The sequence below is a fragment of the Hypanus sabinus genome, chromosome 3 (genome assembly GCF_030144855.1).
Source record: "Hypanus sabinus isolate sHypSab1 chromosome 3, sHypSab1.hap1, whole genome shotgun sequence".
Taxonomy (NCBI): Eukaryota; Metazoa; Chordata; class Chondrichthyes; order Myliobatiformes; family Dasyatidae; genus Hypanus; species Hypanus sabinus.
This window is the reverse complement of record NC_082708.1, coordinates 55263913-55277530: the sequence shown is the minus strand read 5'-3', so window position 1 is coordinate 55277530 and position 13618 is coordinate 55263913. Positions and strand designations below refer to the sequence as shown.

Sequence of the window (13618 nt, the reverse complement as noted above, 5' to 3'; positions counted from 1 at the left end):
GTTGGGGAGTCCAGAACTAGAAGGTACAGATAAAAGAGGGGAGAGATTTAAAATAAACTTGAGAGTTAGTTACCTGTGCATCTTCCTTACACAGAGAGTAGTGAGTACTGGAATAAGTTGTCAGAGGAAGTGCTCAAAGCTGGTATAAATGCAACAATTAAGAGGTATTCGGTTAGGTATACTGAGGGAGAGGCTTAGAGGGTTATGGGCTGAATGTATCGACTCAGTCTAGCAGGGAGGATGCAGTGGTTGGTAGAACCAGATGGGCCAAAGGGCTGTTTTCACGCTGTATGGCTCGATGACTCTACTTTCTAGATGTCGCTAACACAAAAAAATCCCAGATTAAATATCAAAAAATGCACACCATCTCCCAAATAATCCACTTGCTCAACGCCTGAAGCTCTCCCTACCCATGCAGTACACATTCTGTGGGTATAACACCAGCGAACATACTAGTTTCCCAGTGCCATCGGCCACCTGGGAAGGAGTGCAAATGGTTTTTTTTAAAACTGTTGCTGGAAGTCTGAAACAGAGAAAAAATAGCTAAATAGTTCTTGGATTCTACAAGCCTTTGTCAAAACTGGAAATAAGTCATCATCGATCCTGAAGAATGACCTATGTTAAAAGAAAATCAGTGCAGCACAGCAAAAGCGATACTAATCAGCTCTTAGCCACAGCAGACACATCCTCAGCCGGCGCCCATCACCATGGTTACTCCAGCGGCTTGGGAGGCGCGTTTATAAACAACGCACGCGCATCACGTAACCCTCCTGTATTATCCATTCCGTATGAGGCTCGCGATCTTCGATTCATCGCATTCAATCACTACGACGAATTACAAGTTAAAATTTTATACTATTTTTTGTATTCGTGTATTTTACGTTATTTTGATTTTATTTTTCATAGTATGTTTGCGGGTGAAAGGTTACATGTTACGCGTGCGCAGTAAAGTCCGTGTGGCCGCAAATATGGCGGCGCGCAGTGGAAGACTGAGTGGGTTGTTGCAGCGATGTCGTGGATGTACGGTGATGCAGACTGTACCCATTGCTGGCAGGACGTCATTTGTGAGTGTTGGCCTTTACTGTATGATTTTTTCTCTTTTTATGGTTGTGAAACGCATCTTAGATGTTAAAAAGAGAGAGATGTTTTGAGGCCTTGCGCTGGAGTCTTCGCCCTCATATCATCCACCAAGTCATACACGGTTCCAGCAGCAGCAGCAGTCCAGATGAAGGGTGTCGACCTGAAAGGTCGAGATGCATTTCCATTCATAGATGTTACCTGACCCGCGGAGTTCTACCAGCGCTTTGTGCTTTTGAGCATGACATGATCCAACATCGACTCAGATCCGGTGCATTCACCTGTGGGTCAGAAGAGTTAAAGCCCCAGCACGCAGACACTTTAGAATAGTGCAGAAGCGGTGGTGCACTGTTAAGTATTGTCTTTTTTTTTGAACAATTATTATAGTTCAGTCGATCCCCTCTCTTAAAATATCCCACACGGTATTTCCAAAGCAAGTGTAAGAATTTGCGAAGTTACTAAAATAGTTTAATCATGCATTAAGTTCTGGATCTTGATATTCGCAAATTGGTTGTTGCCTTCCTGTATGTCAAAAGGAATAATTCATTTTCTTTGAAGAATAAAAGCATAGCTTGTTTGTTTATGTTCTCTGTCAGTGGAACTCAAAAAATATGAAAATAATAGCTGCATGTGAAATAAGATCAGCGAGAAAAGAAGCCCATGTAACAAAAATGAAAGAAAAGTTGGTTGGATAAATAGTAATGTTTTAGACATAAGAGGTTCTGAAAGTGCTTTAGATTCAGCTTAGTTTACAATGAAGATTACAGTAAAATGAAGGTTTAGTGAAGATTACAGAGTAAAAAACATTCATGGTAATAATAATTTAAGTTTGTGTACACATGATTTTGTGTCACTTTTTTAGATTTGTGAATCATTAGAATCTCGTCTGGGGACAGTATGACGTATTTTTTAAAAAGTTGTGTTGCACTTGAACAAAAGAGGGACTAATATACCTGCAGGTAGGTTTGCTAGAGCTGTTGGGGAGGGTTTAAACTAGATTGGCATGGAGCTGGGTTCACAAAACAATAGCCAGAGGATGGAGCAGTTTGTGTAAAGGTAGAGGCAACATTTATAGGGACTGCGAGGAAGGATAGGCAGTGGATAGGGCATAAATGCGGTCAGTTGGACAGGTTAAAGTGTGTCTACTTTAATGGGAGGTATCATGAACAAGGGTGATGAACTTAAAGCATGGATTGGTACATGGAACTCATGAACTCACACCTACTGTGTTGAAGTACTTCAAGACGTTGTTCACAGTCAGAATCAACTCCTGCCTAGGCAAATTGCAGTGGGTCCAGTTCCTTGCTCATTGCTGCAATAAGTCTATGGCGATGCAATCTCACTGGCTCTCCAGCTGGCCTTCGATCACAATGTCAGTCTGCTGTTTATTGATTACAGCTCTACTTTTGACATAATTCTAATCAACAAGCTCCAAACTCACATCTCTGTACCTCCCTCTGCAACTGGATCCTTGACTTCTTCACTGGGCGACCACTGTAACATCTTCTCGCTGATAATCCGCACACATACCTTTACTTCAAGGATGCATGCTTAGCCCACTGCTCTATTCTCTCTATGTCCATTAGGAAAATGTCAATGCCACCTATAAATTAGCTGATGACATAATTACTGTTGCCAGAATTTCAGATGGTGATGTGATATGCAAGAGTGAGATAGATCAACTCGTTGATGTTGCAGCAACATTGCACTCAACATCAGTAAGATCAAAGTTCAAAGTAAATTTATTATCAAAATACATGTATGTCATCTATATGCAATACAGTGATTCATTTTCCTGTGGGTGTGCACAGTAAATCAACGAAACACAATAGAATCAATGAAAGACCGCACCCAACAGGACAGACAAACAACCAAGACGTAAAAGACAATAAAATGTGCAAATACAAAAGAATAAATAAATAAACAAGCAATAAATGTCAAGAGCATGAGACGAAGAGTCCTTGAAAATGAAGCACTCTTGAAAATGAAAATGTGGGAACAGTTCAGTAATTAGGCAAGTGAACTTATCCCCTCTGGTTCAAGAGCCTGATGATTCAGGAGTAATAACTGTTCCTGAAGCTGGTGTTGTAGGCCCTGAGGCTTGACTACCTTCTTCCTGATGTATACACATTGTATACACATGATTATGTGTCACTTTTTTCAGATTTGTGGATCATTAGAATCTTGTCTGGGGACGGTATGACATATATATTTTTTAAAAAGTTGTGTTGCACCTGAACAAAATACACATGCGGATCCAATTGCGGTAAGAAGAGAGCATTGCCTGGATGGTGGGTATCCTTGATGATGGGTGCTGCTTTTCTGCGACAGCACATCATGTTGATGTCCCCAGTGGTGGGGAGGACCTTGCCCGTGTTAGCTGGGCCATATCCAATACTTTTTGTAGGATTTTCCGTTCAAAGGCATTGGCATTGCTAGACCAAGCCATGATCAACCAGTCAATATACTTTCCACCACACAGCTATTGAAGTTTGTCAAATTTTTAGATGTCATGTCACATATGTTGCAAACTTCTAAGGAAATAGAGGTGCTGCCTTGCTTTCTTCATAATGGTGTATATGTGCTGGGCCCGTGCCAGGTCCTCTGAAATGAAAACACTGAGGAACTTAAAGTTGCTGACTTTCTCCACCTCTGATCCCTGATGAGGACTGGCTCATGGATCTCTGGTTTCCTCCTGAAGTCAATAATCAGCTCTTTGGTCTTGCTGCCATTGAGTTAGAGGTTGTTGTGGCACCTGTCAGCCAAATTTTCAATTTCCCTCCTATATGCTGATTCTTCCCCACCTTTAATTCGATCAGCAGCAGTGGTGCCACCAGCAAACTTAAATATGACATTGGAGCTGTTCTTTGCAGTGTCAAGCAAACAGAGCAGGGGACTAAGCACACAGACTTGTGATGCACTTGTCCTGATGGAGATTGTGGAGGAAATATTTTTGGCAATCCAAACTGACTGGGGATCTGTAAGTGAGGAAATCATGGATCCAATTGCAGAAGGGGGTATTGAGGCCAAGGTCTTGAAGCTTATTGGTTAGTTATGAGCAGATTGTGGCATTGAATGCCAAACTGTAGTTGATGAAGAGCTAATGAAATGGCATCTGCCAGTGATGGCAAGAAAATTGGAGCAGATCCAAGTCATTTCTCAGTCAGGACTTGATATGTTTCATCACCAACCTCTCAAAGCACTTCATCACAGCAGATAATGTGCTACTGGACAACAGTTATTGAGATGTTCTTAGGCATCAGTATAATTGAAGCCTGCTTGAAGCAGATGGTTACCTCATACTACCAAAGCGAGAGGTTACAGATGTTGGTGAATACTCCAGCCTGTTGATCAGCACAGGTCTTTGGTACTCAACCAGGTACCCCATCTGGCCGGATGCTTTCTGTGGGTTCACCCTCCTGAAGGATACTCTCACATTGGCCTCAAAGACCGAAATCAGAGAGTCGTTGGGGGCTGTGGGAGTTTGAGAAGGTTCCTCATCTTTTGACAGTCAAAGGAATGTAGAAGTATTGAGCTCATCTGGGAATTAAGCTTTGTTGCCACCTATGTCGCATGGTTTCACTTTGTGAGAGATAATAGCATTCAAGCCCTGTCACAGCTGTTCAGCATCCTTCAGTGATTCAAATTTGGTTTGGAATTGCCACTTCACATGGCTTTCTGGAGATCATACCTGGACCTCTTGTATATTATTTGGTTGCTAGACCTGAATGCCACTGACCTGGCACTCAGCAGATTGCAGATCTCATTGTTCACCTTGGGCTTCTGGTTGCAGAATACTCTGAGTGATTTTGTGTGGGGGGGTGGACACACTCGTCTGCAACTGTTTTTATGAAATCTTTGACAACTGAGGTGTACTCGTTCTGTTATGTGACCACGGATTCGTTTACTGTGGGTGTCACTTTAAAACGCCTGGATGAGGCAGGACTATGACATCAGTATAACAAGCTGGGACTTTGGGAGAGAAGGGGGGGGGGGGAGAGAGAGAGAGAGTGGAAGTTGACAGGAGCTTGCTGCAACAATGGGTAAAGTCTGATACTTTCCCGTGCCCAAAGGATTGGGTTGATTAACGGGACAAAGTCCACATTGGATGTGTGACTGTCATTTTGTATGATCCATACGTGGATTTTGTTGGAGTATCCTGTGGTGACCACTTTTGTTAACCCTTACCTGGTTTCAGGCATGTTATGTGGTAACCACTTGTGCTAGGGTATATTCCGTGATTGTCACCTCGTGATGTTTCTAAGTAGATTTCGGGATGACTCGACGGATAAGATCTTCGGCAGCTGTTAACTTCGAGATCCTCGCGTGGAACCTGTGGAATTCTTCGTAATCGCCTCCTCTCGATATTTTAATGTGGATTTACCAGTCCTTCTCCTCACTCATTCCGTGGATTACTGGACCTTTCTAGTTTGCCATCTTAAGACTTTAAGAACTGTTCCTAAGCTTGACAGTTTGGGAGCCACACACACATAACAGTGTTAACTTCTGTTTATTTCATTTTGTTTTCTACATTTTTGAGTAGATACTAATAAAGACAGTGGTTTTAACATTAAAACCTGACTCATTTGTGATCTATTGCTGCTGGTACATAACAGTTCAAATCCTCTAACAAGTCCTTGAATATAGCCCAGTGTACCGACTGGAAGCAATCCTGTAGCTGCTCTTCTGCCTCTCCCGACTACCTCTTTGATATCCTTATTGATTGTGGACTTCAGGAAGGGGACGTCGACAGAACACACGCCAGTCCTCATCGAGGCATCAGCAGTGGAAAGGGTGAGCAGTTTCAAGTTTCTTGGTGTCAGTATCTCTGAAGATCTATCCTTTGCCCAAAATATTGGTGCCATTACAAAGAAGGCTTTATTTCAACAGCTATATTTCATTAGGAGTTGCAGGAGACATGGTATGTCACCAGACACTGCAAATTTCTATATAGAAATTCTAACTAGTTGTATCACCATCTGTTTGGAAAAGCTGCTGCACAGGATCAGAAAAATCCACAAAACATTGCACCCACAGCCAACTCCATCGTGGACACAAGCATTCCCAGCATCGAAAACACCTTTAAATGATGATGCCTCAAAAAGTAGGCATCCATTATTAGGACCCCCATCATCCAGGCCTTACCCTCTTCTCATTGCTGCCATTGTGGAGGAGCTACAGGAACCTGAAGACTCACACTCGGTGTTTCAGGAACAGTTTCTTCCCCTCTGCATCTAATTTCTGAATGAATGATGAAACTATGAATGCTACCTTACCTCTTTTTGCACGCTTTTTGTACTAATTTAATTTTTCTGTATCTTTCATGTTGTAATTGTTAGTTTTTTATTGTTACATATTACAATGTGCTGCTGCACAGAACAGCGAATTTCGCAACATGTGTGAGTGATATTAACCCTCATTCTGATTCAAGGGCAGTAGCGTCTGTTTAAAAGGGATGGGGTAGTGGCATTGCTAATCAGGAATAGTATCACAGTTGCAGAAGGGGAGGGTAGAAAGAACCATAGAAAAGTACAACACAGAAACAGGCCCTTCGGCCCTTCTAGTGGATGTATTGTCTACTAAGTTGGTATAGGTGGAAATCAGAAATGGGAAGGGAGCAATCACTCTGTTGGGAGTATTCTATAGAACTGCACCCCTCCTTCCCCCCTCCCCCCACCAACCCAATAGCAACAGAGACACTGAGAAGCAGATCAGGAGGAAGATTTTGGGAAGGTGTAAAAGTGACAGGATGTTGGTCATCAGTGACTTCAACTTCCCTAATATTCTTAGAGCAAAAGGTCCAGATGGGGCAGAATTTGTTATATTATCAGGAGTCCTTTCTGGATACACTGTGCACAAGCCAATGACAAGAGATGCTGTACTGAATATAGCACTATAGTAACAGAACTCTTGGTGGGTGAGCATTTCAGAGACAATGACCATCACACCATGACCTTGGGCAGGGATAGGAGCAGTTGGTATAGAAAAGTATTTAATTGTGGGATCATAAATTATGATATTAGACAGGAACTTGGGAGTGTAAATTGGGATCTGATGCACTTAGGGAAATGCATAACTGAAATATGGAGGTTGTTTTGGGAGCACTTGCATGGGATGCTAGATAGGTCTGTCCTCTTGAGCAAGGGTGACAGGATGAAAGGTTACATGGGAAGAGATGGAAGAGATTGCTGCGCGTTTGGCAATCATCATTATGTCTTCTCTGGCCATAGGAGTAATACCAGAAGACAGGAAGGTGGCAAATGTTAGTCCCTTGTTCAAAAAACTTAATAGAGATAATCCTGGGAATTATAGACCAGTGAGTTTTATGTTTGTGGTGGACAGGACTTATCAGTATTTGGTGAAGCATTGTCTGATTAGGGACAGTCAGCATGGCGGGTTGTGCCTTATGAGCCTGATTGAGTTTTTCAGGGAAGTCACGATATTATTTTTATTTTATTTAGAGATACAGGACCGTCTGGCCCAACAAGTCTGCACCACCCAATTACACCCATGTGACCAAATAGCCCACTGACTTATACATCTTTAAACCGGAGCACTCACAAACTCCTGACTGACTTGAACTGGGTCGCTGGTGGTGGAATAACATTACATTAACCTCAATGCTACCGTGCTGCCCCACAGAAGGTAGAGCAGTGGATGTGGTGAATATAGATTTCACTAAGGTGCCGAACAAAGTTTCATAGGGTAAGCTCATTCAGAAAGCCAGGAGGCATAGGATCCTGGAAACTTGATTGCATGGATTCAGAATTGACTTGCCTACAGAAGGTTGAGGGTGGTCGTAGGTGGAGCATGTTCTGCCTGTAGTTTGGTGACCAGTGATGTTTCGCAGGGATCTGTCTGGGACCCCTGGACCAAGTGATTTTTATAAATGTGGAAGTAGAAGGATGGGTTAGTATGTTAACAAATGACACCAAGGGTGGTAGTGTTGTGGATAGATTAGAAGGTTATTGTCCTGCACAATCTGATAGGGCTGTTAAGAAGACATGTGGTGTTGCCCTTCATCAGTCAGGGGATTGAGCTTAAGAGCTATGATGCCTGGATTTGGGAGTTTATGAGGAAAGATTGAGCAAGCTAAGGCTTTCCCTTTGGAGCAATGGGATGAGAAGTGTATAAGAAGATGAGACATAGGTCGAATGCACAGCCAGTGCCTTTTTCCTAGAGTAGAAATAGCTAATATGACAGGTCTTAATTTTAAGGTGATCAGCAGAAGGCATGGGGATATGTCGGATTTTTATTTTACAGAGTGCTGAGTGCATGAAACACACTGCCAAGGGTGGTGGTAGAGGTAGATACATTAGGGACATTTTTTAAACTCTTAGATGTGTACATAGATGAAAGAAAAATAGAGCGCTGTGTGAGAGGGAAACATTTCATTGATCTTGGAATAGGCTAAAAATTCAGCACAACATCATGGGCCGAAAGGCATGTACTGTGTTACACTATGTTCTATATATTTGTATTCTGAACTGATTCTGCATTGTTATTGAGTAGTTGTGTTGATGAGCTGATTTATAATAAAATCTTAATTTTAGTATTCTTTGCAATTCGTTGAGTAATGAGACCAGTCCTGTCCTAGCAAGGATAAACTTGTCAAAGAGGAATGCAGTGGGGATTCACAGACAGATTCTTGGGATGACAGCTGTCTTAAAAGGAGAGATTGGATGACTAGGTCTGTGTTTGGAGTTCAAAAAAGATGACAAAGGATTTCAATAAAATTCACAAAATTCTGACAGACAAACTGGATTGTGGATGAACGTATTCTCTTAGTGAAAAGAATAGAGCAAGTGATCTTGGATTTTCAAATGATTGAGAAGGACATCTGGAACTAAGATTAAAAGAAATATCTCCACGTACTAAGTAGATTCCCAACCTGGGGTCCACGGACCCCTCGGTCAATGGTTGGAGTCCATGACTTAAAAAAGGTTGGGAACCCCTGAGAGATTGGTGAACATTTTGAATACTCTACCACCAAATGTTTGGAGTACAAACTCCTAAATGTTTGAAGTAGATAAGATTGATTTCTTGACACAAAGGCATCGAGGTTTATGAAACAGGCATGATTTCTTTAATATAGTAGATATGGAATAGTGCATCAGCCATGATCACAGTGAATATTGAACCTTTCTGCTCCTGTTCTGTAATTAAGAAATCATACTTTTTTCAGTTAACTGCTTTTATAGAAAATCTCTTGAAGGATTTAACAGATAAATTGATTTAAAACAATTCAGATTAGATTAACTATAGTTCATTGAAAATGAATCAAAAATGTCTTAATGTCACACAGTCTATTCCACATTAAGCTAGAAAGAAACCACATTAAGCTAGAAAGAAAAGCACTTCTGGATCCCAGGAAGTAATAAAGAATAAGAAGGATGTTTTGTTTATACATGGTTGTGTTTGTCAACAGCAGATGGCAAAGGTGCACACTAAATATTCTAGTCCTCCACAGCAATTTTACATATTGATAAGGATATAAACTTGCCTACAATAAAAACAGAAAGCCCACAAAAATTAGCAGGTCATATGCACTATTTTTTTTGTATTATGGAAGGTATTATTTACAATATTTGAAAGAGAATGTTTGCTGCTATTTTGTGTGGACACTTGTGTATTGTCATTATATCAAGAGAACTGGAAAGGTAATATTTGATGAAGTGAGTGCAATGGATGGATATCAAAATCATTTGCATGAAAAGGGAATATGCATTTCTGGAGCAGCAAGTCAATGAATAATGGTGCTTCTTGGTTTATTGCAGCTGGTGCGATTTTTCTGCAGCAGCAACTCTTTGCAGAAGAAGAGTATGGCTGCTACATTCCATGAGAGTTATTCCGAAGAATTTATAAAGCAGCAAATTGAAGAGTTCAATATTGGAAAGAGACATCTAGCTAACATGATGGGGGAAGATCCAGAAGCAATCAATCAAGATGATATTGACGTAAGTTAGGTTTCTTGCAGTTTTATTAACAATTTTATACATTTTCATCTTTTACTACCGCCACTGTCAAATTACAGTATAACTTTGTGTAGTGCAGCTGCTAGGAAGTTTCCTGAATGGTGCAAAACTAGTGATGTTATCTTAAAAAAATGCATTTTTAAAGGAAGTAATTGCATAAAATGTAATTGCAGAAACTAGCCCTGCAAGTCTGTACAAGTATTTGTGCTTCACTCTTGATCTGCGAATATTAGTGGTTAGAGTTTATTTTTGGTTTCTTTCATTTTTCTTCTGTTGTATATCTTTGGGATTCTTTTTCTAATTTTGTAATCTCTTTTTCTAATTGATCTATTTCTACCATATATTCCTTCTTAATTTTAGAAGTATAACTTATTATCTGACCCCTCAAATATGCTTTCATCATTTCCCATAATACAAATTTATCCTCAACTGAATGTGAATTTGTATCCCAAAAAAATTGATCTGTTTTTTCATAAAATCACAAAAATCTTGATGTTTTAATAAAATTGAATTAAATCTCCATCTATAAATCAATTCCTCCTTATCCATCATTATCATTGTCATTATCAAGGGGGAATGATCTGACAGTATTCTTGCTTTATATTCCACACTTTTCACTCTATCCTGAATATTATTTCATAATAGGAAAAAATCAATCCTTGAATAAGTTTTATGTCTATTTGAGTAGAATGAATAATCTCTTTCTCTTGGATTAATTTTTTTCCATATATCAATCAGATTTAAGTCTTTCTTTAATGATAAAGTTAACTTTATTACTTTTGATTTTGTAACAGCTTTAGTTGACCTATCTAGAACTGGGTCTAAACAAAAGTTAAAGTCTCCACCTATTAATATTTTATCATGTGCGTCAGCCAAATTCAAAAAAACTTCTTGTATGAATTTTGCATCATTTTCATTTGGTGCATAAGTGTTCATAAGAGTCCATAATTCCAAAAAGATTTGACAATGTATAATCACATATCTCCCCACAGAATCAATTAATACATTTTTTATTTTAATTAGTAAGGTTTTATTAACCAAAATTGCAACTCCCCTCGATTTTGAATTCAATGAAGCTGCAATAACACTTCCAACCCAATCTCTCTTTAATTTCTGATGTTCTGTCTCTGTTAAATGTGTTTCCTGCAAAAAAGCTATATCTCCTTTCATTTTCTTAATGTATGTTAAAACTCTTTCTCTTTTCACAGGTCCATTAAGCCCATTAACATTAAAACTTAAAAAATTAAGTAAATTAGTCATTCATACTACCTTGGGGAATCTCTTTAAAATTCTCCATGTTGCTATGTGTCTCTCCCCAATCATCCAGGCAAAAAAAAGAAAAATAGAAAAAAGATAATTGATATAGAGAAAAAAAAACAAAGTACCCCACCCCCCCCACTAATGTTGTGAATAAAAAGAAACACAACATTACCACCCTCCGTTTTACGGGTCACGGCAATCGCCATGATTGCGCACGTGAATCCCGCAGCCATCGATCAGAAGCTCCTCCAGCTCCCCCGCAAAAAAAAAGAAAAGAGAAAAAAGATATATATATATGTGAAGAAGAGAAAAAAAGTTAATGTCAATTATATTCTTTTTTCTTGTTCCCCTTCTATCATAAAGTATATTTGTGTTCTTCTACTGATAAATGTCCATCGAATCCAATCCCTATCTCAATCTTCATCTTTAATCCTTTTCATTTCTATAATTCTTTACTGCATCTCGCGAATATTAGGGAGTTCTTGTACGAATTTCTCCACTTTCTGATGATCAGTAAAAAATCTTCTTTCTTCATCATCCAGAAAAATTATCAATGTTGCTGGGTAACTCAATATAAATTTATAACCCTTTTCCCGTAAGGATTTTTTCACTGAATTAAATTCCTTCCACCTCTTCAAAAGGTCGTAACTTAAGTCGGGATAAAAAAGAACTCTTTTCCTTTCTATCATCAATGGCCCATTTCTCTTTCTGGCACCCTGAGCAGCTGCCGTCAAGATCTTTTCTTTATCTTGATATCTTAAACATTTTATCAAGATTGATCGTGGATTTTGATCTTGTTGAGGTTTTGGTCTTAAAACTCTGTGAGCCCTTTCAATTTCAATTAGCCTACTTCCCTCTTCCATTTCCAAAGTTTCCAGAATCCATTTTTGAAAGAATTTTATTGAATCTTCTCCCTCCATACCTTCTTTAAGACCAACAATTTTAATGTTGTTTCATCTACTAAAATTTTCAAGCACATCTACTTTTTCCAACAACGGTTTTCTTTCTGCTCTCCAGGCAAGAATATCATCTTCCATCTTATCCATTCTTTCAGTGTTGTCTCCCATTTTTTCTTCTAACTTTTTAACTTTCTTGTTCATCTTCTTTTGTTGTTCCACCACTTTATCAAGCGTAATCTTCACACTTCTAATATCTGTTTTTATTACTTTTAATTCATGCATTATTTGTATCAGGACTTCTTTTATGTCTCCAGAAAATTTTCCACCTTTAATTTCCTCCTGTTCTTCTTCTTCTTCATCTGTTTCTTCATCTGTGTTTTCCAGAGAATCTGATTCTACTTCCGATTCACTTTCATTTTCACTTCCAGTCGCAGTTGGAACTTGTAGTTTTGTTTGCACCTGTTGTGTATACTCGTTTCTTCACGCATGCGCCGTTCTCGCTGTTTCTTCTTAGAGACCGTCGATATTGCTGCAGCTTCCTGCCCTGCACCATCGGAGGGGGCATGTACTTCGCTGGGAGGAGATCTAACTTGAGTACGAGGCTCCGCCAAGACGGCCGGGCCTTCTTTCCCGCCGACTTGCGTTGTCTTCAAAGTAGTAGTTCTCTTCTGTTTCTGTTTAGGAGACATTTCCAAAGATAATCCTGAATTGTTTATAAGTAGTTTCTAGAAGGTATTAATTAACTCCTCTTCACTTAAACTTTGTTTTATTACTTTTTACGGGAGAGCTGGAATCCCACGTCACGATCCTACGTCATCATGTGATGTCCCCCTTTTGGTTTCTTTACTCGTCTTGATCTTTATACTGAAAATCAAGAAACCAGAGAAGCATTCATGTTGAGGTAGAGTGTATAATTTGTGCTGTGATTTTGATGGAGAAAGGATCAAGAGAAGTAGAGCCACCTTTGTTTACAGGGATGCTTTGGGTTTTTTTTAGGGGATCCAATGGTAAATGTGACTGGAGGCAAAAGCAGAAGTATACTGGATACCCTTGTGTTTTTTTCCCTTTTGCCATACTGGTGGGAATAAGATGAATGAAAGATTTAGAGATTTTATTGAGTACGTGGGACCCAAGCTTGCAGTCAAAGGACAAACCAGTAATATATAAAGTTACTGTTGATTAGAAAGCAAAGGGATAGACCTTAGAAGTTCAATAATTAATTAGGATTTAGAGAAGTGCTTTTTTAAGAGGTGAATAAAGTGCAGTTGGAAAGAATTGGGGTTTAAAAGAAAGTGGTTGCAGCAAGGCATTTCAATTAATTGAGGTCATGGAAAATGATGAGGTCAAGAATTAGCTGCATCAACAGCTAGGAGAGTTTACCTGAAGATGGAGATTATTTAAGAACAA

The 13618-nt window shown here is 39.5% G+C and overlaps 1 protein-coding gene across 1 annotated transcript in view; it reads left to right on the top strand.

Moving 5' to 3' along the window:
* The first annotated feature begins 925 nt into the window (after positions 1 to 925).
* Positions 926 to 13618, top strand: part of mrps9 (mitochondrial ribosomal protein S9) — a 60029-nt gene continuing 47336 nt past the window's right edge. The window contains exons 1-2 of the mRNA XM_059964393.1: positions 926 to 1064; positions 9855 to 10034. Of these exons, the coding sequence (XP_059820376.1) occupies positions 930 to 1064; positions 9855 to 10034 (315 nt within the window). The 5' untranslated portion in view covers positions 926 to 929. The remainder of the gene's footprint in view (positions 1065 to 9854; positions 10035 to 13618) is intronic.